Here is a 27247-nt window from a genome sequence, read left to right as displayed (position 1 = left end):
GTCATTTAAATTTAAACATTCTCCCATACTTTTGTCATTTTATGGTTGTAACTGTTGTGTGGTATTGAAAATGACAATTGTCATCTTATTAAAATAATTAATTAGTTAAGTATAAATGTGCTACGCTCAAAATTACTAACATCAAAATCACCATCTTTAAATTGTCAAAACCAAAACTCACACATACTTTTGGATACAGTGTTAATCCAAAGAAAAGAATAAATCGATACACTTGCTTGTGAGGGAACTCATAATGAATGCAGTAATGAATAAAATTTTGTTGCTTGCCAGAATTTGGTGAAAACAATGATGTGTCATTTTTAATATTATGCAACTGTTATATTAAAATGGCAATTAAAATTACTGTGCTTAAATGTTATTTTTAACTACGGCAAATGGATTTGGATATAAAGAATATAGCTGCTGTCTCTACTGTCTTGGTTTGGTCATCTTTGTATAAATGTATGAATAGTTTTCACAAAATATCCCTTTCCTTTTTTATTTTTTTTTAAACATCATTATTCACTAGCAACTCAAAAAAGGCCAATGGTTACAGAGTTACAGGGAATGATTATTTTTGTAAAATAATTTTAATATTTAAAAAAATTTATATTTTCATTTTCATTTCCATCCATGGTAACAGTTTTCACTATGACACTTGGGATGGGCTTCAGAAAGAGGCTACTATATTTTGGGCCATTTCTATTGGTCCACTCATAATGGCATTTTGAACCAATGTAATGGCCAATTTAAAATGATTAAAAATAAATACATATATATTATATATAATTCAATACTGATATTTTTGGTACAGATAAATAGACAAAGGTAAAAGCATCATCAGAAAAGGGTTAGATGCTCCTGGTCAAATTACACATTTTGCTGAGATTGTATTATTTTTGCTTAAAAAAAATTTAAAGACATGCAGTTGGACCAGGATTTCCCAGATATTTACATATGACTGAATTTAGAAAAATAAATGGATTATAAAGATAATGCCAAGGGTCCAAATACATCCTATAACTACTAAAATTCAGCCTGCCAGCTACAGCAGTTCCTGACTGGGCCTTTAAACCTGTGACTTCCTGCATACCAAATGAATGTGTAACTTGTGCTGAGAAGAGAACATGTGCCACAGTACAGTTTATTCGTGTCCTTATGGCAATTCATCTGATCAGCACTTACATTCACAGTGCCTGTACATTAACAATCTACATTTATTCAGTTTACTTACACAGATTACTTACACAGTTGTTCTCAGGTTGATCACGTTCGTTCACATCTCTAGATTAATCACTACCTCAATGTCATTTACACAGTGACAGACACTAGCAAATTTTAACACGCAGGTGTTATTTGAAATATTCAGCCTGCTATACAGTAATCATTGCCTAAAACTGCTGCTGTTTCTAGTGGGAAGTTTTAAAGGCAATGTTGACAATTCTGAAGAACTGCTGTTCTCACAGCAAAACAATTTCATTCATTCAGAAGCTCTGCATCTTTTAAGGTGGAACGGTGTGTTTGAGTAACAAGCCTACTATACCTTGTTTGTGGTTGAAGTTTGTGCAGCACTTTCTATCTGCATTTACTTTCATGGAACTTTAGGTGCTAAAGTCATTTACACCTTAAGTTAAGTAATACCTCTGGAACAGCAAGAATAAATCAATATTACCCGCATATGAAGCCGGAATAGAGCAACATCCTCATTTCTTTTCGTGCTTTTAAAGGTTCAGAGGTCTCTCCACTATCCAAATGCCTTCAGATGCCACTTCTTGGCTGTGGCACAGGCAGCAGCACACAGAGAGAAGCCAAAGCCATTTTAGACAGCGATAGTTTCTTCCCACTGACTGAGCTAGGGCTTTGTAAAAAACTGTAGCTTTTTTCTGCATGCAAATAGAATAGAGAGCTTTCAAATAATAAGGAAACACTCTTGCAATTTTATAAAGAGCATTTTGGAAACATTACCTTTAAGTATTCTTACTCAGAATGGTTTTATGAACCAGTAGGGTGCAGGCAATAGGTTTGGATGTCTTCCTTCCTTGTGTAAGTGTACGAAAATCATTTTATATTTTATAAAAGAAGCAAAAAAAGGCATTTCCACAGTTGTGCTGTAATAAAATAGGTAACTATTGCATAAGACTGCAGATTACATATTTAATGCAGTTCTTTAACAATACAGTACAACTCACAAATTTGGTAAATATCTGCTCCTCAAAATTTAAGGTTATTCATTTGTTGCAGCCTCTACTCTTAGGAGGACTTCTCTAAATTAATCACTGCTGGTTGGGATTTGATTGCACCAAGCCAAGAGGATATCAGTGAGGTTATGTTGGATGATTAGTTTTGGATTCCCTTTATACCACTCTAGCCCACATTTGGCATTGAGAATGGTGCAGCTGCTCCAGAGCATCCCATTTCATCTCATGCATTTCTATGGAGATTAAACAAACAATGTCTACAGCTGAATGTCTGTGTTGACCATAGCTTCACATTAAAGTAGCTGAATATAGTGTACAAGCCCTGCAATGATCTAAACTATTCCTTTGTTTATGTAAATGCAACAATACACTTACAATTGACATGCCAAGTGTAAAATAACACCAACACTTGATCACTTGATCCTATCACAAGGTGGCCAGACTGAAGAAAAGAAGCTCTCCTTGTGGGGTGTCAATGGCAAACTAAACACTGTTCTTCGCGAGGCAAGCGACCTAATTATAAAGAGAGAGGTGAAAAAAACACCTACATGGTTTGGTCTTCTCAGTTCCTCGGAGAGAAGTGCTCAGAACGCTTGTGTGTGTGAGAGAGAGATACAGAAAATAAGGAGAAACAGAAAGAGCAAGCGAGCGAGCATCCATTTAGAAGCAAGCACCCAGACAGTGCAAAGGAAATAAGCCATGCGTCTCTGTCAGGAGTCAGAACAAGGGATTACATCATGCCAGACTCACAGACTTGAAAGCAACAAAACCAGACAGCCACACACTCGATGGGAGACAAAAAGAGACTCCCTAACTCAGAGGAAGATGATGTAATTCGACACATTAATTGTATTCCAAAGCATGGACTGGAGCTCGAGGTAATTGCTTGCAAAATGATATGCTTGGTACTTACTCATATATATATATATATATATATATATATATAAGGGTGGCTACATTTTGTGTGTACTATGGCATCCTATAATATCTGTTATTATATACACTGATTACTGACCATTTTAAACAATAAACAAAAACGTAAAAAAACATTGTATGGTACTTATCTTTCATAGTCGAGCCCCAAATTGAATAAAACAGCCAGGCAGACTGATTATCACATGAGAGACTTAGCCTGCCAAAAATAGAGCTTTAATTTCATTACAAACAAAGAATCAGGTTTCTGAATATCAGTAGAGTTTCAAGGCCAACGGGAGGATAGGGATGGGGGAAACGACCCACAGCAGCTTAACTGTTGGGCACATGGAGGTACGCTGGAGGGCAGGAAAAAAAAAAAAAAAAAAAGACAACAGCCATTCAAAGATCTGCAAAATGACGTAATCCAAAAAAGGCTCACATGCTCAGGGAGTTTAGTGTGGGCTCGTCGCAGCACTGGAGTGGGCTGAAGTGGTCAGGAAATAAAAGTAGGGGCTTGGACAATAGAAAAGGGTGTGGGCTCTCCATCACTCAGCGACCGAGGGGACACGTGACCCTCAGGGCGACTGGAACTGCTGGTGGAGTTCATGGCTACAGCTGTGAAGTAAAGCGGTACTCTCAAAGAAGTACGCAGAAAATAAAACACTAATGATTCACTGTACACAATGTTCATAAAGTTTTAAAACATCTACATATAAGCTTTAATAATGGATTCTTCATAAAAGCTGCTTTTGTCAACTTGGCGTACCACTAATGTCAGAAGACATGGGTGTGTCTTATATATATATATATAATTATTATTATTATTTTTTTTTGTGAATAAGACACCTGACATTGATTTTGTGTCGAATTGGCATCACAACTGCCAAATGCAATGTTTTGGACAAAGGAATCTTGTTGAATGAGTTTTAAAAGAGTTTATGTAGGTCTATGTTAGTTATAATGAAGTGCCTTTTGAGGTTTTATGAACACATTTATGAACACTGCCCCACAGCAAACTTTAACCAGAGAAATAAGGGATCCGTGTTGATTTCGATGTACATATTCTACCTGTAACCATTACATACAGTTCTTTAGATGTGCTTTAAACAGCAATTACACCCTAAGACTTATTTTATTTTAATTAACATCTGATATGTATTGCTCTGTAATAATATAATATATCCTCTCCATCCAAAATTGAACATATATTTCCAAACCCTCAAAATAATATTGTTATTATGGTCAGTTTGGACTGCAGCACCTCTCTGATTTCAATCTGCTATAGGCGCAGATGGGACAATGACACTTTATATTCCGCAAATCAGTTAACTTATGAAGCATACACTCTTACAAAAAAATGTCACTGTGATGGTACCTTGGTATTTTAGTTTGGGAACATAACTGTACTATATTTTATTTTAATTGTAGACTTTTATGTTGCGTTACATCACCAAGACTTATATTTAGTTGTTTTATTTTACACAGTTCTAAAATGAAATCTTACAAATATTCACTTCTCCTTCTGGAGAAGAGAATGTAATATAACTTTCGGGAACACAACTGGATGTTGTAACAACTGTTGTCCCTTTAGAGGAGCATTTACACTGTTTGTGCCCTTAGTTAACAGTAATGCAACTTTGCAGAACCTTATACACTGACTGTTTATGAGCTTAGAGTGAGGAAATATTTTGGCAACATTTTTAGACATTTTTTTTTTACTTATGGAGTTAGCTGAAACCAACAAGATGTAGTTTCTCTTAAAAAAAAAAAAAAAACGTTATTCCATAGCATTGGTTTATAGACCTATTTTTTGCATTTTTTAGAGTGAGGAGTAAAATGCCCCCTTCTCAGCTTTAATTATGACATAGTAGACATATGTTTAAACGTGCAGAACATGTAAGCAGTACATAAAGAGCAGCCAAGTGAATCCAGCTTTACGATTCACAGTCCATCAACGTCTATAATTTCAAACAAATACAGCACATGCAGTCATCTGGGTCTTAGAGGAACAAAGTAAACTTTGGCCCTGAGAGAGTTGCCATTGTAAAATGCTCAGTGATGAAAATAAGAATTAACCGGCCCAGCTGGCATATACTACACATACAGAAAAAACGTACAGGTACACTATTGTTCACTAAAGGTATAAAAAGTGTCAATGTGGCTCTAAAAGGTAAAACTGTGGTTTTAAAATCCAGTTTGGTTCAAAAAGGTATATTACATCTTTTCTACACAAGGAGTGATTTTATTGCAGAAATGTGTAAATTAAAAAAAAAAAAATTATAAATCTGGAAATGTAATCAATGTATCAAATAAACACAACTTAAAGGAACACTAGGTAATATTTTAGCTTAAAATGAAAGCTTCAAAAACCATTGTGCTGCTTCACTGAAATATAATAGGAAGACTAAAGCCTCTGTCATTGCTTCTCTGGGCTCCACATTGCAGAAACTGCACTTGTTACTTGTGGGTGAGGGTAAAAACCTCCCCATTGATTCCATTACAGTGCTGTACAAAATGAATTACACTAGGGGGAGCACAAGGAGCTTAAAAAATACGTACGTAAACTTCCTATAATAATCTACAATTAATATAAAATACGGGCCAATTATGTTCCCTGACCAAACTTACTGAATAGTAATAGTACTGAATACCACCACAGTGACACTTTTTCTAAGAGTATGTTTCATGAAACATATTTGTAAAGGAACACAAAGCAAATTAAAATAAAACTATAAATTTTGCAACACTGTACAGTGAAACCTTGACTTACAAGTGAATCAAATTAAAACTGTAATAATAAATTCCCCCAACTTTCTCCGGCAATCTCCTCCACCTCTGCCAGCATCTTTGTCTAATCTTCAAGGTAAATATACTTATAGAACCGGTTAATAGAACTGGTTTATTTCTTTACATTCTCTTTTATTATGTATTATTCTTTTTATACATTTTTTTTATAAATGACATTTTTCTTATTTAAAACCACGTAACAAAAAAAGTGTGGTTTTTGGGGGTCTGGAACAGATTAATAACATATCAATTCATTTTAATGGGGAAATTTAATTTGATATATGAGCAAATGGAGTTATGCACTCAGTCACAGAACAAATTAAACTCGTAAATCAAGGTATTATTGTATTTTAAAATTGTATCACAAATGCTTTGTAGATGCTTTTTGACTTTCACCTACATTCCAGTAAACATACATTGTATTAAATTCAACAGAATTCTGTCCTACTGAGTTTGGTAACAATTCAAACTAAACTTCACCTCAAACCTCAACTAAACCTAACCAACCCACAGCTGACATACTCTACAAAAAGCCTGTTTGCCTCTGTATCTTTATAAAGAGTTAAATCATCTCAGTATTGGCAGCTGTTACCATAAATATCTACCATCTTTAGCCAAATGTTAAGAGTTGATCAATATTTCAAACCAATAACTGATGCCATATATTTATTGGACTCGGATGAACAAGACCTTGTCTGTCAGCAATGATGATAATTCTAGCATCCCTGGATTTACAGATGCTACATCACTGTTACTTTGAACTATTAAGCAAGCTGAAGATGAAATGATCTCCAAAAAAACAAAACAAAATTAATGATGAAACACACCTTTCAACAACTTAAGCAATATTTTTAAGATTTTTTTTAAACAATTTTAGAGTGAAAAAAGGAAAGGTATGTTGCATAAGAATGGGAACACTAGGAGATTTAAGCGCTCAGATTACTTTGAATGAGGTCTCCGACCTTAATTAGCCTGTTAGGGTGATGGTTTGCTCAAAATCATCCTTTAAGAAAGGCCAGGTGAAGCAAAATTCAACGCTTTATGTACCCAGACTCCTCTAACCTTATACCAAATACAGCAGCCATGGCTTCTTCAAAGCAGCTACTTAGCACTCTGAAAATGAAATGGTTGAGGCTCACAAAGTAGGAGAAGTCTATAAGGAGATAGCAAAGTATTTTCAGGTTGCCATTTCCTCAGCTTGAAATCTAACTGAGAAATGGCAGTTAATAGCAACGGTGGAGGTCAAGAAAAATTTCACAGACAGCTGCTCGTAGCATTTCTAGGCAAATCAGAACCCCCTGGATAATGATCCTGAACACACCTCAAAATCCAATACTTCCTCAAATGGTGCAAGCTGAAGGTTTTACTTTGGTCCTCACAGTCACCTGAGCTGAAAATATGTAGATAGACCTCAAAAGAACAGTGCAAGCACTGAAAGACTTTTGCAAGGAAGAATGGATGAAAATTCCTCAGATGAGAAGTGAAAGACTCTTGGCTTTTACAAGATATGATACCTGCCAAAGAAGGTGCTACGAGGTACTCACCATGCAAGATGCCCAAAGTTTTGCTCTGGGCCCTTTTCCTTTTTTTTTTTTTAATAACCTGAAAATTAAAAATAGTTTTTGCTTATACACAAAGGGAATTTGCCATTTACAACTTGTTTAACAGTAACAGTCATTTTGAACAGGGGTGCCTAACTGTATGCATGCCACTGTATTAAGAATTTTCAGACACTGGAATTAATAGATAAATAAATAAACTATAAATAAAATAAATTTTATCAAATCAACATAACTGTCCCAGAATGAAAGAACAGAGAAAACCAGAGAACAGAACAGAACACATGACATTCTTATGTAAACAAGCACGCCAGGAAACAAAATAGACGTTATTGAGGTAAACAAATTATATTCAGGAAAAGTCCATATATTGTATGATAAGTGCATAATATAATTATTGTAACAGGCCTGCGTTTGTACAGCTGAAAACCTGTGTCCACAATGGGTGTATATTAATGGACCGGAATTTATTAATTCTACAGGTCTCTATAAATGTTTGGACATGCAGCAAATGTTCATATAATTTTATTAAAATATTACAGCAAAAGTGTTGGGAAACAGCACCAGACCTCAGAAAAGGCCTTAAAGTTTTTCTAGGCAGAGTGTGAGCTTCCTCTTTTAGGGCTTCTCTCTCTTAAACCACAAAAGCAGAACTGGTTCCTCATATGCTCGACCATGCTTGCCAAACTGGAAGTGAATTTTGATCACATTTTAAACGCATGTCCCTCAGCCTCTCCCTCTATCTCTGCACTGTTGTAGAACAGGTCTGACCACCTGTTATCAATTACATCCTCAGATGCAGAAGCACAGATAGAGCTGCTTTTGCCACAGTGAAATGACAAAAGTTAAACCCAGAATGTTACTTTCTGCCCTCTGAGATTTCTGCCCCGCAGAGTCCCCACAAAGAGAGCTCAGAGGGGCCTGAGAACACTAACATTCTTATGTCATTTGGGCCCAAATGGCCTGTGCCAGCTCTTGCAAAAGCTGCATTCCGCTCTCTCTCATGTTAATTTCTGGCAGCTGGACTGGTGGAGAACGTCACTGACAGACATTCAGCCTCGACAGAGGAATACAGCGTCGCCGTCATGAGAAAACCTCATGCCCCTGAGAAGGAAACTTTAGAGGAGTAGGAAACGATATCTTATATTTTCTGTATGTTAATGTCACGGTTCAACTGATTTTCAATTGTTTCACTCATCATCCAAGCGATGTAAAACACAGCTGTGTTTGTTATATGGTGGAACAAAAACCACATGACTGCAACAAACAGAACTTCCGCAATAAATGAATGAAAAACATCTAGATGTTTGTCAAATGTTCACTCTAAAGTATTTATTTATTTATTGTAACAAGATTTTGATTAATTTAATATGAAATAGTCAAAATTTAACAGCAAAAAAAAAAAAAAAAAAAATTATATATATATGTTCTTAGCTATTTTCTTAACCTTGCGCAAGCCTCACACTGCCTATAATAACAGTCACAGTCAATTCATATTTAAAAGTGTGTGGCATTCATAAACGGAAATGCAGCAGGAAATGCTTCATTACATACAGAAGCAAAAACATTATAATTAAAAAAAAACAATGAAAATTGTCTTAAGAAAAATCTTTAAGTAATAACAATAATTAAATGATAATAAAAGATTGTACATAATTCATACTCTCTAAATACAATATTTAAGATTTTTGAGAATCACATTAAAGAACATTTTTATGAACTTTATATTTTAAGATCATTTGTAATTTTTCCTTTTCTTAGGAAATTTTTGTGAATACGGCCCATGTTGTCTAAATAAGCTAGCGGCAGAATTCAGCTACAGAGTGGCCTAAACCACATGGCTCTACACAGCCTTCAGAAATCCCTGAATGCGGTTTGATTGGGTGGAAAAACATTTTGATGTTTACATAAAACATTTGGGTTACTATTGATTTCACAATCTAACAAGGCTAAATTTTGACACCAAACCTTGCTTGTCTTGCTTGCGCATCTATATCAATAGAAAACATTATTAATATATTTTTTTAAATTTTTCTTATCATCATTAAATATTTATTCAAGTGTATTTTCATTTGTGTGAAAAAAAGTTTGATTTGCTGACAAAAAGTATAATTTTTTGCAATGAAATGGGGAAAATCGTGCAGCGGGAGGTGGATATCACTGTATAAAAAGCATACAGGATCTATCAGGGCTTTGACTACAGCTGAATGCATTAAAGTTCTGGCACTGACTCTCTGTAGGAACACACACCTCTCCCCTAAGACCCTGCACCAGGAACTAAGTCAAACCACTGACCCAAATTGCTCAGTTATATATTACTGAAGAACAAATAATCGGAATCCCGCTCTGATTTACAGCAGGCATGCCGTGCTGAGTTCATTCATCTTTTTGTGAATGCTGCATTGCCATATTTATCCTCCATTTCCCTTCCAGCGCATGAAAAGCTGGAGGAAGGGCCAGAGCGGCCTAAACCAGATGCAGAAGCCACTTGGCAGCACTGCGAGTCGCACTGCCTTCAGATTACGCTCAATAATTTACACACCGGACCCTCTCCCACTGTCACACTCCCCTGTGGCAAATGGAACGCTTTGTACTTCTCTCAAATCTTAATGAATGTCCACATTTATACAACAAAAGATCCTGTAAAAGAGTCCAGCGTTCCTTTAATGACTTAGCAGACTCCTTCCTTTACCATCTACCTTGGGAAAAAGCCTACTGTAAATTGTTAACTGTACATCTCATTAACTGTGGTTATTTATGAATGTAATATAATTTTGGACCCCTCAAGTCAAATTACATGTTCTGTAGATTTTCCAACTTAAATTATGTAAATTAAGATAACACATCTTATACAAGGCACAAACTAAATAGAATTTTTCCTACTAATTTGCTGAGTTTAACACAATGAAGCAACTTATAAAAAACAAACAAACAATAAACATGTGCAGTATATACAAACATAAAATCTAATCTTTTATACTCTGTCTGTATCTGGATTTATTAATTATGTATGTATTATTCAAATAAGTCATACAAGCACTGGGAAAAAGAAATGCATGGATGTAGATTATAATAAATGAAGATGTGCTACCTGGCTTCCTTCTGCATTATTCAGATAGGGAGGCAAAAGTTTTGTGTCCTTGACAAATGAAGCAATGCTTACATTCTCACTTTGGCCATAGTGCCCCTTTAGAAAATAATAACAAAATAAAAATAAAATAAACACCATTTTTGTACAATTTTCTAATTTTTCATTATTATTTTTTCAATTAGTTTAACATTTTTTTGAAGGGCAGTATTCCTGGCTCCACCTGCATAGTCTTATGAATACTCGTTGTATATCCAATTACATTGTTTTTCATATTCAATTTGTAAATGATAGCTATTTTTATAACGTTTGAATATTTTATAATGACTGGAGCAATGGAAATTGTCCAAACTTTTAAAGCAACACTATGTAATATTTTTACAATTAATTACAATTACAGCTTATAAATCATTGTGATGCATCACTGACCTGTAACTGAAAGAACAGAATCCCTGTGGTTGCTACTCTAGGCTCAGCACTAAAGAAACTGCACTATGTACCATTTTGGAGGAGGGCAGGATACCACAGCCCCTCTCCCTCGCCTTTCTTGCTGATTTCAGTACAGCGAAAGCAGGAGCGAAAAACCCAAACCTTGCCTAGTTTACCTGTACCATACAAACTGTTGCAACTGTTGATCAATGCTGAATAGTTTCAGCACTTCTTAACTCTTGTACCAAAGATACAGCTCATGAAATGTAAAGAAGACGCACTGATAAACATCATAAAGACTTAGGCTTGCTATACAACAAAGGGCAGGATGCCTCAGAAACACTATAAAACAGCCCCAGTCCCTATGGAAGCTCTTTCAAAAGAGCTCTGAAGCTTTTTTGTTCATTTTACTTTCTCTTCTGAGATCTTGGCATGAGATGAGAAGAAGATATACAGCTATTCATGTGCATTTGTGGAACGCATGAAAGAAACAGGGGGTAAAAAAGATTATAATATATTGCCCAATTTTCTGTGAATGTACCGTGCCATGGACAAGCACACCCGTATGCACACATTTATTTAAACATAGCCTATATTATTGATTACAGAAGTCTTAACTATGCTTTGGTCAACTGAGTGTTGGTGGACAAAGTACAAATCCAGTACTATTTAAAAGAAGGCACTTTTGATGAAATTCAGCTCAAGCCAAGTTGAAAAAAAGAGATATTTGCTTTTAGATGTAACACACAACTATCAAAATAAAAGTAATGTCAGGTATTTGAGCAGTCTGACATTTCTCCTCGGTTGGAAACAAATATATTGCCTTTCATTTCCTTCTCCAAACTCCAAAAAATAGTGAGAACTGCACTATGATTTGTTTGATTTATTTTTCATATTTTTTGGGCTGTTATGCAAAATTGTATAATTCTGTCAACAGTATGTTGCAGTAGTTAGTGTACTAAAAGGTCAGGAGTGGAGTGAATAAATACTTGGAAATATTTGCAGTGCAGATACTCAAGAAAAGTGTTCATCACTAACAATAATTTGTCCATCAAAGACATATGTCCAGGAACAAGGAGAACTATATTTAAAGCAAAAAAAAAGTCTAAGCCAACATATAATTATATAGAAATAACATGTAGCTTTTAGATTATTAAATTCTCTGGTGATTTCAGAAATATGTTGAGTAGGCAGGATGTGTGAGGCTGTCTTTTTTTCTTTCTAGTGTGTATCTATAACCAGTGTAAATTGTTTCCAGATTGCATCTCCTCTGTGGCGCTGCACACCTGGCTACTGCCCCCAACTGTCCAGCTCCTGCCACTGCAAAACTATACGCAGGTGACATCATTCCCTATATAATCCAGGTTTTGTCTACAGCTACAGGCACTTGAATCTTTACCATGCTTCATTGTTTCACTGTCCTCCACCAGATATCCTATCCTGGTAAGCATGTGTATGATGAATTATGCATATTTAAACATTTCCACCGCTCGCTGTGCTTTGACATCAAACAAGAACAAATGATGCATAAAAGTAAAAAAAAAAAAAAGAAAGAGAGAGAACTGCACATTCCACAGACAATAAAAGAACAAAAGAACAAATGGGAGAAATTATTTCAACATGCTCTCAAATGCGCTTTTATTTTTTATTTATATTTATTTTTAGAGAACATGTGAAGTTTCTCACCATAAAACAAGCCATAACAGCATAGAGTATAATGAGTCAAAATGAGTCGAAAATGCCATGCCTTGTTGAAGTGGCTTTAAAATAACTATGATTTGACAAAGGGCCATTTAAGTAAGCCCCTGCATTTACTGGAGCCTCCCAAAGGATAAATCAAGGGTTTCCTGCCAAGGCCTGGCCTTTGGTATGGAATTCAGAAAGACTTCCAGCTAAGTTCTGAATGAGCACCAAAGGAGGAGCTAATTCAGCCATTATCTCTGAATGAAGGCTAAAAATTCCTCTTCATGTACCTTTAACTGAGTTTAGCAGCTTAAGGCCCGGAGCACACGGCCTGTAACGATGATGACACAGCCCTCAACTCCAGATCACTTTACATGAATTTTTCAGCGGTTGAAGCAGCAGCCATTTTCTGAGCGTATCAAGAGCGTGGAAAGCCATCCTGCTCTGGCCTACTTCTGCTCTCCTGTGCGTGACACCACAACCATTTAGACTGGCATTTCTATCCTGATAGCAATTCCACCACCATATTCAGCTGTCTCATTCCATTTTCTGTCCACCGTCTAATTTGTGATGCGGCTTTTCCTCCCCTCCTCCGCTCTCTGGCCGACGCGGCTTTCTGCTTGCTCCCTGCATTATTCACCGTTTTCAAGAACACCGGCAGACCCCGGAGGGCCTGGTCTACCTCCATCACCACCCACCACCACCGCCACCACCACCCTGCAACAAAGCCTAGCCCCAGTTCCATATCTGTCCTTTAGGACTCCTGTTTTACCATTTCAAATAAGCATGTTGGGTTTAGGACTTCACACTACGAATACCAATTTGGCTGCCGCCCGTGAAACCTCGGGTGCAGCCAAACAGCTGGAGACCAATTTAAACAAGCAGCCCGATGGAGCTGGCGACCCAGCAGGCCGTGGGAGCGTCTCGCTCTCAGCAGGACCCCTCAAGCCACACAGCAATCACCTGACTGTCAGGGCAAGCAAGATTCAGCATGTGAAATGGGGGGAGGAATAATGCCAACATGTTAACTACCATGCCACTCTAGGTGATGGATTCCAGCATCCTCATGGAGAAAAGTGGGATTGGCTCATTACTGAAAATCCAGCGCTGCAAGCAGAAAGGGGAAGAGACCAGGGTTCAAACAAGATCAAAACTGCATAACTGATACCAATCCATCAGTGTAGAGTAGCAGCCATATTGTAGGGCTATTCATTACTCAAACACACAACTTAATTAACACTCATTCAGATGTTAAAATGAAAAGAATATAAGTATTTATCCCTGACCCCTTTATCAGCATCATGATTGTAAACAGAGCTCTGTTCATCTGTCAGTCAGTAGAGGAGCTCAGGTTGCATCCCAAAATAGTGCACATTGCTAATAACAAAACTAAATAGCACTGCACCCAGACAATAATTAGACATTAATTCGACAGAGAAACATGAACATTTTAGCAAACAGACATTACGTGAGTCTATCTATTTTGTTATTTTATGTGCTCTATTGTGCGCTACAGAGGGTGTGGGGAGACATTTGGGATTCGTCCTTGGCTTCACTGCAGCTTGGAACCATTTCTCATTGATTACTTACACTTTCAGACCAAATTTTAAGCCAAACCAAAGAAATAATTAAAGCAGGCAGGAGTGGGAGGAGCTGTGTATGAGATACAGTTATCCAGCTTTCCCATTAGTTTACAATAGTGCTGCGCTATGAAACCAGACAATCGGTCCCCAATATGGCACAAAAAAAAAAAAAAAAAATTAATGTCCCTGCAACCTGTGTGTATACTCAAAAATGATTTCAGACTTGATTTTATGTTGAAAACCTCAACAGAGGTTTCATCTTGTTAACATGTCAATTTTTTTAATGATAGAATTACAAAAAAAAAAAAAATCATCATGGATGAAACCATTAGTCGTTTGAGCATTTCTGATTTGAAACCGTAGTGCACCAAAGACAGACTCAAAAACATGGATTCAGACAGCTAGGATTTCATACATAACTCCGCCACATGTTTATTTTCATTCAGAAGTTTTGCATCTTTTAAGGAACCAACGGTACCTTGTGCATGGCTGACATTTAACTTGTCTGTAAGTTTTTATTCACTTTGGAATAAAAAGTGAAACTCATTTGTAACTCGAGCTGTTTTGTTTTGTAGCATTTTCAGTATGCGTATACTTTTATGGAAAGTTAGCTGTCAAATTTAGTTAAAAAAATCAATATTGCCAACTTTTGAAGCAACAACATCCTCAACCCTTTTCGTGCTTTTTCAGTGTTCTGAGGTCTCTCCACTTTCCAAATGCCATTTCTTAGCTGTGTGCAAGTGACACAGTGAAAAAGCCTGAGACATTTCAGAGTAAGAAATTAATCTCAGAATTTCTGTGTTGTGGACTTGGGAATTGTTGGCGAGAGAGAGAAAGAGGGAAAGAGAGAGAGAGAGAAAAACTTCTGAAACATTTCCCTCAGAAAATAAGATGAGCTTGTGGCCCAAACAGTAACTTTACTTTAGAAATGAAAGCTAGCTGCTAAAAATCTCAGGCTCAGGGATTAAATTGTCTCTACGCCAGAGAGCCATTCCCTGCTTAGTTGCCTCATGCTGTTGATAATAAGGTTGGAATGTGAGCTTAAACATTTTGTGTATCTCAAACAACAAGCATACATTTGTGACACCTGCACGCAGAGAAGTGATTTACAGCTCGGCGCTTCTAGATAGTTCAAATAGACACGAGGCTTTTAATGGAACATCATTGCTTCCTCATCCTCCACTTCTGGGGTAGGTTTGAGCAATGCTGGTTCGAGCCCCACTCTAGGTGACTGTCTGTGAGGAGTGTTTTCTTTCACAGTTCAAAAAAATAAGTTGGTAAGTGGATTGGGTATACAAAAGTGTCCATTTGTGTGAGTGATTTGCTGTACGATGGATTGGTGCCCCCTCCAGGGTGTGTTCCTGCCTTGGGTCCAGTGATTCCAGGTAAGCTTCGGACCCACAGCAACACTGAACTGGATAAGCGGTTACAGACAAGCCAAAACTGCAGGTGAGTTGTGGGTGGGTGGAGATAGAGGCAGAGACTAATTGCATATTCATATATCTTCATGTACTGAAAGAAGCTGAAGGTACAGAACTACATCTAAACCACTTTGCCTTTACTGGAATTCTGTGATGCTGCTTTGTGTAAACATCAGTTGTAAAAAGCACTATACAAATAAATTTAATTTGATATGTGTAAAGGATTTTTTTTTCTTGGAAATAACTTGAAAGATGAGTTTTAGGGGTCCTTGGCAGGAGAGGGACATTAAGCAGTAGGTCACAGACAAGTCATAAACAGGTTCTTTGTCCTATTTACTTTACACAAAACTATTCACCGCTGCATTGCACAATGGTCTGGTGTCCAATTCTTTGCACATTTTCCATAGTTATATTATTGCATCTCTCTATATATTTGTTTTATATTCACTTTAAAATCTCAGCTGATATCTTATTCTATGTTAATTTTTAGAGGTACAATATCTCTCTATTTTTATTAGAGCTCTATAATTTATAACCTTATTTTGCACATTATTTTCTTAGTATATTATCCCTGTACATATCATTATCATATTTGTTTATGCTTATTTTGAACAATGTGTATGTATCTTTTAATCGCTTAAAGCTTCTAGTTTATGTTAATTTCTTTTTCATGGAAAGGATAGTCATCAAAGTCACATATTACAAAGTAACAGTTACCTTATAGATCCATGTATATAAGCCACTTGAGATAAAAATGGTTTCCTTTTTTGCTTTAGATTTGTTGTTGAGGTTGTCTGTGTAGGTCTTTTCTAAGTGGTACCAAGATTAGAAGTGTTTTAACCAAGAAATGGCTGATGATGATGTCATAATGAAGAATGAAGAGGTTGGCATTTAAGCTTGAAACCATGTACTCCTCAGAGACAAGTGGTTTTCCTTACATAGGTTAAAATGGACATTGCCTGAGGACAATGATGCTGTATGAAAAATTTTATTGTCACATCCTATCCTATCACGGTACCATGCTGGAAATCACTGAGCCCCTGAGAGCGACCCATTCCTTCACATATGTTTGTAAAAGCAGTCTGCTTGCTAGGTGTTTATACACTTGTGGCCATGGAAGTGACTGAAACACCTGATTTCAATTATTTGGATCGGTGAGTGAATACTTTTGGCAATATAGTGTATAAAAAAATCTTTAAAATCCTCTAGACTGTAGAATCATTAGGGCAGCATGGTGGTGCAGCAGGTAGTGTCGCAGTCACACAGTTCCAGGGACCTAGAGGTTGTGGGTTCTAGTCCCGCTCTGGGTGATTGTCTGTGAGGAGTTTTGTTTGTTCTCCCTGTTTCTATGTGGGTTTCCTCCCATGGTCCAAAATCTCACTTTGGTAGGTGGATTGGTGATTCAAAAAAGTGTCTGTAGGCGTGAGTGAATGTGTGTGTTGCCCTGTGAAGGACTGGCGCCCCCTCCAGGGTGTATTCCTATATATATATATATATATATATAAACATACAGGTCATAATGAAGAATGAAGAGGATGGCATTTAAGCTTGAAACCATGAAAAATTTTATTGTCGCCATTGCAATTTATAGGCAGTGAGTACTTCAATCCAGTGTGTGTATGTATATATATACATATATATGAATACCACAAATTATTTGAGTCCTGCTCTTTATTATCGCTCATACATATCACTATTCTGACAACTGTTAAAGTATGTGAAGAGTGAGTAAAAGACTGTAACTAACTGGGTCTGTGTATGTGTGTGCGAGTGGGACAATGTACTTACAGGAGCCAATGTCTCCTTGTAATTGTAGTATCTGTGGGACAGGCATGGTTAAGACCACCACATCAAACTGCTCTGGCGGGCCCTCTTTCCGGCCCACCTCCCAGCCAGATCCTCTGCGGTTAACGTGGGTGACGTGATGGCCATAGAACACCTCTGCTCCTGCTTGAGTATGGAGAAGAACAGTGGGCAATGTTGTCATGGGGGGGGATTAGAAGGAGGAGGGAAAGAAAGACACAAGGCAGAAGGGAATACCACAGAGGGCCATGAAAAGAGAGAAAAAAAGTAGTGCTGATTGTTTGCAAGGAAGTGCAGCCTGAGAGCAATGGCATGCTACTAGTTGTCCCAAGAGTAACAACCCCTACAAATATGAATCAAATCATGAAAAGCTAAAGCCAGAGAAAAGCAGAAACAAGAAGGTACAAAAAAAATGGTTTGCCTTTTGCGTCCTTACTGACCAATATTAAGTTTAAGAACATTTGCAGAAAATTTGGGACACTGTGCAAAACATAAACAAAAACAACACAATGATGTTGAAACTATTTACATCATGCATCGATCAACAATTTCATTAAGAGCACCTCCTTGTTTCTACACTCATTGTCCATACTCTCAGCTTCACTGACCCTACAGGAGGACTCTGTAGTTTGACAATTTCAAAAACAACAAAGTCCATCTGCTGCTCTGCGAACTTTGTTCACCCACTTTCACCCTATTATTCATCACAGCAGCTATGATCTGAGTGGTGGATCATTCTCAGGGCTGCAGTGACACTGATGTGGCACAGTGTGTGTTGTGCTGGTACAAGTGGATCAGACAAAGCAGTGCTGCTGGGGTTTTTAAACACTGTGCCCACTCACTGTCCACTCTATTACACACACTTACCTCATTAGTCCACCTTGTAGATGTAAAGTCATAGGCAGTAGTTCATCTGTTGCTGCAAAGTTTATATTGGTCGTCCTCTACTCCAGCCCTTCATCAGTGGACACAGGACGCTGTTGGCTGGATATTTTTGGTTGGTGGACTATTCTCAGTCCAGCAGTGACAGAGAGGAGTTAAAAACCTCCAGCAGCACTTCTGTGTCTGATCCACTCAGACTGGTACAACACACACTAACACAACGCCACCATATCGTCACCGCAGTGCTGGGAATGATCCACCATGAAAATACCTTCTCTGGGATGGTCATCTGGGGCTCCTGACCATTGAAGAACAGGGTGAAAGGGGGCAAAAAAATATGCAGAACAACAAATGGACTACAGTTTGTAATTGCAGAACTACAAAAGGCTCCTGTGTGGTCAGTGGAGCTGAGAGAATGGATAATGAATGTAGAAACAAGGAGGTGGTCATTATGGTTGATCATTGCATATTCACTGAAAACAATACAAAGACAACATTCCAAATCTCAACAGTTAGACAGTTATTGTTTTTTGAAAAAATACATGCATATTTTAAATTAGATGCCAGCAACACTTTCCAAAAATATTTGAGGCGAGGCAACAAAGCACTGGTAATGTTGTGTAATAATAAAAATAAAAAAGTATATAAGCAAAAGGTCAGTAACATGACAGGGTTTAAAGAGTATCTCAGCGAGGCAAAGTTTTTCAGGAGTTAAGATGAGGAGGGGTTCGCCATTCTATGTATGGCTGTGTGGGCAATGATTAAAACAATTCAAAAATAATATTAATTATTTTTATATATAAGTAAGGAACTTGGGGATTTAATCATCAACTGCATATAATATCGTAAAAGCCAGATAAATCTCTATATGCAAGGGACAAGGCCCAAAGCCAGTGTTGGATGGCTGTGATCTTCAGGCCCTCAGGTGGCACTGCATTAAATACAGCATGAGAGCAGAAACACTTCCCAAAACAACTGTTAGTGAACACGGTATGTCACTGCATTCACAAACACAAGTTAAAACTATCATGCAAAGAAGAAACCATATTTTAACAAGATCCAGACACATAATCGCTTTCCCTGGGCCTGAGCTTGTTTATGATGGACTCAGGAAAAGTGGAAAAGTGTCCTGTGGTCTGACCAATCAAAATGTAAAATTATTTTTGAAAATCATGGATGATGCATCCTCTGGGTTAAAGAGGAGATGGACCGTTGGGCTTCTTATAAGCGCACAGTTCAAAAGGCAGCATCTGTGATGGTTTTGGGGTTCATGAGTGCACAATGCATGGGTGGCTGGCACATCTGTGAAAGTACAGTTAATGCTGAACAATGTCATTCAGACGTCTTTTTCAGAAAAGGCCTTGCTTAATTCAGTAAGACAAACCACATTCTTCACTTACTACCACAGCATTGCCCCATTAAAAAAGAGATGCTAAACTAGTTCAGGCTCACTGAAAAGATTTGGTGCATGAGTGCTTTTAAATATTCAAGTGTGGTTAAAAGAAGAGGTTGTGTCACACAGTGAGAAACATGATCCTATCCCAACATTTTTGTAATGTGTTGCTTGCATTATATTTAAACTAGTCAAATTTATTTAAAAAAAAATACATTTACCAAATTTTAACATATAAAATGTTGTCTTTGTATTATTTACAATTAAATATAAGTTGTGAGTGTGAGTGAATGTGTGTGTGTCGCCCTGTGAAGGACTGACGCCACCTACAGGATGTGTTCCTGCCTTGCGTCCAGTGATTCTGGGTAGGCTCCAGACCCACTGCGACCCTGAACTGGATAAGCGGTTACAGACAATGAATAAATGTAATAAATGAATGAATGTGGACAATATGGAAGTTCTGCTAATCTACATTTTTAAGTCAATCTGAGACATCGCAGTCTCAACAATCTCCCATCATAGACATGATTACAAGTATAGATCATTAATTCATTTATTCATTATCTGTAACCGCTTATCCAATTCAGGGTCGCGGTGGGTCCAAAGCCTACCTGGAATCATTGGGCGCAAGGCGGGAACACACCCTGGAGGGGGCGCCAGTCCTTCACAGGGCAACACAGACACACACACAAACATTCACTCACACCTACGGACACTTTTGAGTCGCCAATCCACCTGCAACATGTGTTTTTAGACTGTGGGAGGAAATCGGAGCACCCGGAGGAAACCCACGCAGACACGGGGAGAACACACCAACTCCTCACAGACAGTCACCCGGAGTGGGAATCGAACCCACAACCTCCAGGCCCCTGGAGCTGTGTGACTGCGACACTACCTGCTGCGCCAACGTGCCGCCATAAATATAGATCATATCATTGAAAAAATTCTTGGCTATTTTGTAATCCTCATCATATTGGAATGGTTGGTTTTGGTCCTACAAATATAGTGCATGTGTGTGTGTTATTTTCTACAAATACAGAAATCCAGCAAATATTTAACTGTTCATCACTAATGATTCTCACCTATTATTAAAATACACATTGTCAAAAGTATTGCTCATCTGCCTTTCCATGCATAAGAAATTAAGTGACATCCCATTCTTAATCCATAGGGTTTAATTTGATGTCAGCCCACCCTTTGCAATATGAAACTGACGACAATCTATTGGTATGTTGAAGCATTAAGAGTTCCTTTCACTGGAACTAACTAACTAACTCCTGAAAAAAAAAAAAACAACCCCACACCATGATCCCCTTCCACCAAACTTTACACATGGCACAATGCAGTCAGACAAGTACTGTTCTCCTGGCAGCCAAAAACACAGACTCATCCATTAGATTGCCAGATGGAGAGGAGTGATTCTTCACTCTAGGGAACACGTCTCCACTGTCCTAGAGTCCTGTGGTGGGATGCTTTACACTACTGCATTCGACGCCTTTCATTGCACTTGGTGATGCAAGTTGGTAGTGGCTCTACCATGGAAACGCATTCCATTAAGCTCTCTACGCTCTGTTCTTGAGCTAATCTAAACACCACTTGAGGTTTGGAGGTTTGTAGCAATTGACTATATAGAAAGTTGGCAACCTCTGTGCACTATGCCCCTTGGCATCCGCTGACCACACTCTGTCATTTTACGTGGCCTATCACTTTGTGGCTGAGTTGCTGTTGTTCCCAGTTGCTTCCCCTTTGTTATAATACCACTGACAGTTGACAGTGGAATATTTAGTAAAAAAGAAATTACACGACTGGACCTGTAGCACAGGTCACATCCTATCACGGTACCATGCTGGAAATCACTGAGCTCCTGAGAGCGACCCATTCCTTCACATATGTTTGTAAAAGCAGTCTGCTTTCTAGGTGTTTATACACCTGTGGCCATGGAAGTGACTGAAACACCTGAATTCAATTATTTGCATGGGTGAATGAATACCTTTGGCAATATAGTGTATAAAAAAATCTTTAAAATCCTCTAGACTGTAGAGTCATTAGGGCAGCATGGTGGTGCAGCAGGTAGTGTCACAATCACACAGTTCCAGGGACCTAGAGGTTGTGGGTTCTAGTCCCGCTCCGGGTGACTGTCTGTGAGGAATTTTGTTTGTTCTCCCTGTTTCCATGTGGATTTCCTCCCATGGTCCAAAAACTCACGTTGGTAGGTGGTTTTGAATGTAGAATCTTGACATAACTTAGTCACACAGCATCCATGACTGGGTGTTTACTCTTTTTAACAGATGTGTATGCATCTAGGTTTGTCCACTTCTGTTTCATTTTCATCTATGTTCTATAAAGGTTTATCTTTTGTTTGTAAAAAATCAAAACATCCTTCCCTGAGTCTGGAAGTCTCAAAACTAAAATCGGTCTAGAATAAAATCAGCCTCTAAACTCTTCCCTTGATCTTAGTGACCATAAATACCATTACAGAGTCTTGCCAAACGACCCCTTGCTCTCTCTGGGAAATCTGACATAGATTTCAAAAGAAATTCTGGTGAATAACAGCTGAAGCACTCAGTACAGTCTGAACCAACTCACTTTGAAGAAACTTAATTCTGTCATTAAAGGGCAAAAGCAAAACTATTTTTTCATCTTACAATGAGATAAGCAGAAACATTGCTTTCTCAAAATTGTTCAAGCAAAGACTCTGATTTTAGGGTACTGTACACATTTTCGCTAAAGGTACAAGAAGTATAAATGTACCTTTAAAGTTTTTAAAGTTGAGATGTGTTCCCTAAAATATATTATATTCTCTTCTCTAGAAGGAGGGATGAATATTTATAATCTTTCATTACAGAACTGTGTAAAATAAAATAAAAAGTTCTGGAGATTAAATGGGGCATAATAAATCAACACAACTCCTTAAAAGCACTGAATATGTACCCTTGAGGGTACCACCACAGTGACAGCAAAAGTTACCAACACCAACTTTTCTGACAGTGTAAGCAGAAGTTTGCTCTGTTGGATGTGAAAGAGATCTGTTATATTTTTCTTTAGTTTCTTTGGTTATGTTTGGAAGCTAAGAATAATATGAAAAAGCTGAGAAATAACCTACCTGACTCTTTGAGAAAGTGTTTGACGATAGAGGACGCTCCAGTAGGAGTCACATAGTTGATGCAGCCTTCGTCTTTTACCATTAAGCCATCCATTCTCGCCTCAAGTGGTTTTAAAACACCATTCAATAGAAGTTCTTCATAAAAGCTTGAAAACATTTTTTAAGAAAACAAGGGAAATATGAAATAGGCTTTAGTACACAAAGCCTGATATCAACCATTATTACATATTAAAGGCACAGTTTGTTATGAGAGACATGAAACAGGCAGAGTGTGACCCACCTTTTATGAATTTTGGAGTAATATGGTGTAGCAGTGATGTACTGTGCACCAAGATCAGCAGTGCAAGACATATTGCTGGGACTTCTGCTTGTAGACATTCTTCCCCCTAGAACACCCACGTTTCAAAAAGAGTTACAAATGAAAAGGACATTTATTAAGTTGGCTGGTATTGTGCAACGTATTTATTCTTCTGTACACTGTCTGATATGTGTGCCTTAAAGGAAAGTACAGGCCTTGTATTGGAAATGTCCCTTTTTTCTTCTTTTTATTTAAAATATTTTCATTTCTGCCTAGAAATCAAGGCCAGTCAAGGCCTTCAAAACATTTTATGTGGAATTATAAACGCCTTAAAATCCCTCACACCTGCTTATTTCTTCAACACAGACAACATTTAAAAATGAGTATAAACAATACATATGCATAATTAATAAAAGCTTACTCAAGAAGGTTAGAGCAGAATAAAGCAATTTCCTCACACTAACTGAATCAATCAAAACATATGGCAGGCAGAATCACTGGATGCAAGGCAGGAACACACCCTGGAGGGGTGCCAGTCCTTCACAGGGCGACACACACTCACACATTTGGACACTTTTTGAGTCACCAATCCACCTACCAACATGTGTTTTTTGGACTGTGGGAGGAAACCGGAGCACCCGGAGGAAACCCACGCAGACACAGGGAGAACACACCAACTCCTCACAGACAGTCACCCGGAGCGGGACTTGAACCCTCAACCTCCAGGTCCCTGGAGCTGTGTGACTGCAACACTACCTGCTGCGCCACCGTGCCGCCCCATTAAGAAATTAATAGTTTCAAAAGAAAAAAAATTATTTACCAATAACATCATCAGGATTCACTTATCATTGTGCATATGCATATAGAATGTCTATGTTGTGTTGTACATATCACACGAACCTGTCACATTTGTTCTAATTTTTTTTTTTAAATATTATTAAAAAAAAGTCAGTATGTTCTTTGCAATGAAGCATTCTCATATAAAATTACTATAAACATTTTATTTTATTTATATCGCTACACTAGAGTAATACATAAACTTATCAAATTAACTGCATAAATTGAGCATTAAAAGTTCAATATTCTAAAAATAATGGTGCAATAATAGGTGTGAACACTATGAAACTTCCTTTATAGAAATCAATGTGTGGTTCATTTTTCAGTGGCAAATAATAAACTTAAAACTGCACTCTGCAATGTCATCTGAGTATCTGTGTTGTGGTAGTTCACCTACCAAGCTGCACAACCTGGCAGCCAAACCACAAGACAGGCAGTGCAGGTTGAACTGCCATCCTCCAAACAGGTTTTCTCAAGCACAGAAAGCACTTTTGTTGATTCCATTGCTATTTTCAATCATTTATTTCATAGATATGTTTCCAAAGCCTTCTGCAACTTTAACAACTAGATACAACTGTTTACCAGTACTGTGTGATCAACTGTCACAGCCTCCATTCTTTTCAGACCCTTCTGAAAACAGCTCTTTTTTAGAAGCTAGTTGTAATTTGTTTCTCATGTTCTGAGTTATCCTAAACCCAAGGAGGCTGCTGTCAGGGCTCTGGGTGGCCATTTTATATACGCACAAGATCCTTAAAATGTTCTATTCCCTTAAAGTGTCACTAGGCAGTTTCATCTGGAGTGTCTGTCTGTGATATTGTATTTCACCTAACTAGCCACCAGAGATGATGCATCCTGTATCTTGCACTAGTATATTAGGCAAGGTGACTTTGGTCTAGATGGTTTTCCTGTAACATAATGTAATCTACATGCCTTACAGTACTGTTGCAATACTACGTTTTTATGCCTTGTTTGCCTGTTGTTTGAAAAACATAGCTATTCTCTCAGACTCAGAGTCTCTCAGACTATCCACCCTGTCTATTTGTAAATTTACACGACCATCTAAATAGAAAACTTGGTGGAGTGAGTTACAGGCATCAAATTTGAAATGTGTTAAAATGTATAAAATGCCACCAAGTTGTTCAGGAAAACTGTTGGGAAAATGTTCTTTGTGATTTTGTCAATCAAAAGAATGAACAAATCCCAGATACTTGTTTTTATTGCATTTTACAATATGTCCCAACTTTTCTGGAGAGGTTCTTAAGGAAATTAGACAACTTGTAAATAATAACTAAGATACTGTTATAATAAATCCATCCATCCATCCATTATCTGTAACCGCTTATCCAATTCAGGGTTATGGTGGGTCCAGAGCCTACCTGGAATCATTGGGCGCAAGGCAGGAATACACCCTGGAGGGGGCGCCAGTCCTTCACAGGGCAACACACACACTCACTCACACCTACTGACACTTTTGAGTCACCAATCCACCTACCAACGTGTGTTTTTGGACTGTGGGAGGAAACTTACGCAGACATTGGGAGAACACACCAACTCCTCACAGACAGTCACCTGGAGTGGGAATCGAACCCACAACCTCCAGGTCCCTGGAGCTGTGTGACTGCGAGACTACCTGCTGTGCCACAGTGCTGCCCACTGTTATAAATAAACTAATTAATAAAATAAAATAACCACAAACAAACATATCACTATGTTTGTTTTCTCAGCACTATGCGTCTGAGAGGATGTGGCATGGTCAAGCACCTGCAGCTGAAGTATCCCAAATTTTGCTCGCTTTCAAATTCTGAATTATCACTGGATAAGGAACACCTACTTTGTTTCTTCAGTCTTTGTCCATTTTATACCTTTTTTGCACTTTGTCGTTCTATAATTACATAGTGTAATTCACCTGTTTCTCTGCATACTTACTTGTCCCCACTTCACCCTGCCCTTCAATGGTCAGGACCCCCACTGGCTCACCGCAGAGCAGGTATGATTTGGCTGGTGGGTCATTCTTAGTGCTGCAGTGACACCAACATGGTAGTGGTGTGTTAGTGTGTGTTGTGAATCAGACACACAAGGGCTGCTTGAGATTCTAAACGCTGTCTCCACTCTGTTAGACACACCTAACTTGTAGATGTAATGTTAGAGGCTGTAGTCTCTGTTGCTCTGTTGTCTGTGTTGTTCAGTGGATACAAGACATTGCACACAGGATGATATTGGCTGGCTGTTTTTGGTTGGTGGGCTACTCTCAGTCAAGCAGTGACACTGAGGGCTTTTAAAAACTCGAGCAGCACTGCTGTGTCTGATTCATTTATTCAAACACAACACATTATCACACCAACACCACGTCAGTATCACTGCAGCACTGAGGATGATCTACCACCTGCTCTGTAGAGGTCTTGACTATTGCAAAACTGTGTTAAATGGAGATATGAAAGTATACAGAGATACAGGTGGACTACAGTCTGCAACTATATAACTACAAAGTGCTCCTGTATTGTCCGTAGAACTGATAAAACAGGCTAAGAGTGTAGATAAAGCGTACTTGTTCCTAATCCAGTGAGACTTCTATAAATGCATATTCAGACACTAAAGGCGAGACAGGACCTCTGCTGGCTGACCTCAGTCACGTAGATAGCTAAACAAGTAGCAGACCGACTCACTCACTGTTTAGTCCAGCCAATAACAGAAAGCACACATTTCATGCAGTTAATTTTTTTCGGATGTTAAATAATGAGGAGTAAATACTGTGAAAACTAAAGCTGACCTGCTCCTCTTGACTTCTCCCACACGACTATTTTAACTTTCTCTGAGAGTTCCCGCCGAAGCAGACAGGCACACACACTGCCCGTGAGCCCAGCGCCCACTATCAGCACTCGATACATTTTGTTAAGCTGAATTATTAGAATTATATACTGCTGAATATGAGACAGTTTTGCTCAAATTCCTTGTAGCAGCTCCTAACCACCATTGATATTATTCTCTATCGCTTTAAGAGTCATGCAACCCTTGTTGGCCAATCAAAACACTCCCCGAGTTTACAGGAGAGACGGGACCTCAAATCACTCCCTGCTCCGTGGGTAGTGCACTGTGTAGTTCATAAAATACCGGCTCCTTCTAGAGATAAGTTGTCCTAATATGTAATATGAAGCAATTTGTACTAGTCTAAATACTTCAGGACTCTCTACTTATCATGTGGTGCACTATTTGGTGGTAGAATGCAGAGATTTTTCATATATGAAGAGCACTAGGTAGGGAAGAGGGTAAG

The 27247-nt window shown here is 38.1% G+C and overlaps 1 protein-coding gene across 4 annotated transcripts in view; it reads right to left on the bottom strand.

Annotated features, from left to right (window-relative positions):
* The window catches only part of rnls (renalase, FAD-dependent amine oxidase), a 106585-nt gene extending 79631 nt beyond the window's left edge, over positions 1–26954 (bottom strand). For 2 of the 4 annotated variants that reach the window (XM_066665876.1, XM_066665878.1), the window contains exons 1-4: positions 26747–26954; positions 23125–23230; positions 22845–22990; positions 17452–17613 (exon numbers count right to left, since the gene is read on the bottom strand). In XM_066665876.1, coding sequence (XP_066521973.1) covers positions 17452–17613; positions 22845–22990; positions 23125–23230; positions 26747–26864 — 532 coding nt within the window. In that variant the 5' untranslated portion in view covers positions 26865–26954. The remainder of the gene's footprint in view (positions 1–17451; positions 17614–22844; positions 22991–23124; positions 23231–26746) is intronic. The other 2 variants (XM_066665877.1, XM_066665879.1) reach the window with 1 other exon arrangement.
* Positions 26955–27247: the final 293 nt, after the last annotated feature.

This window comes from Hoplias malabaricus, chromosome 3 (genome assembly GCF_029633855.1).
Source record: "Hoplias malabaricus isolate fHopMal1 chromosome 3, fHopMal1.hap1, whole genome shotgun sequence".
Lineage (NCBI taxonomy): Eukaryota > Metazoa > Chordata > Actinopteri > Characiformes > Erythrinidae > Hoplias > Hoplias malabaricus.
Note: the sequence above shows the minus strand (reverse complement) of the source record. Positions and strands in the feature narration are given on the sequence as shown.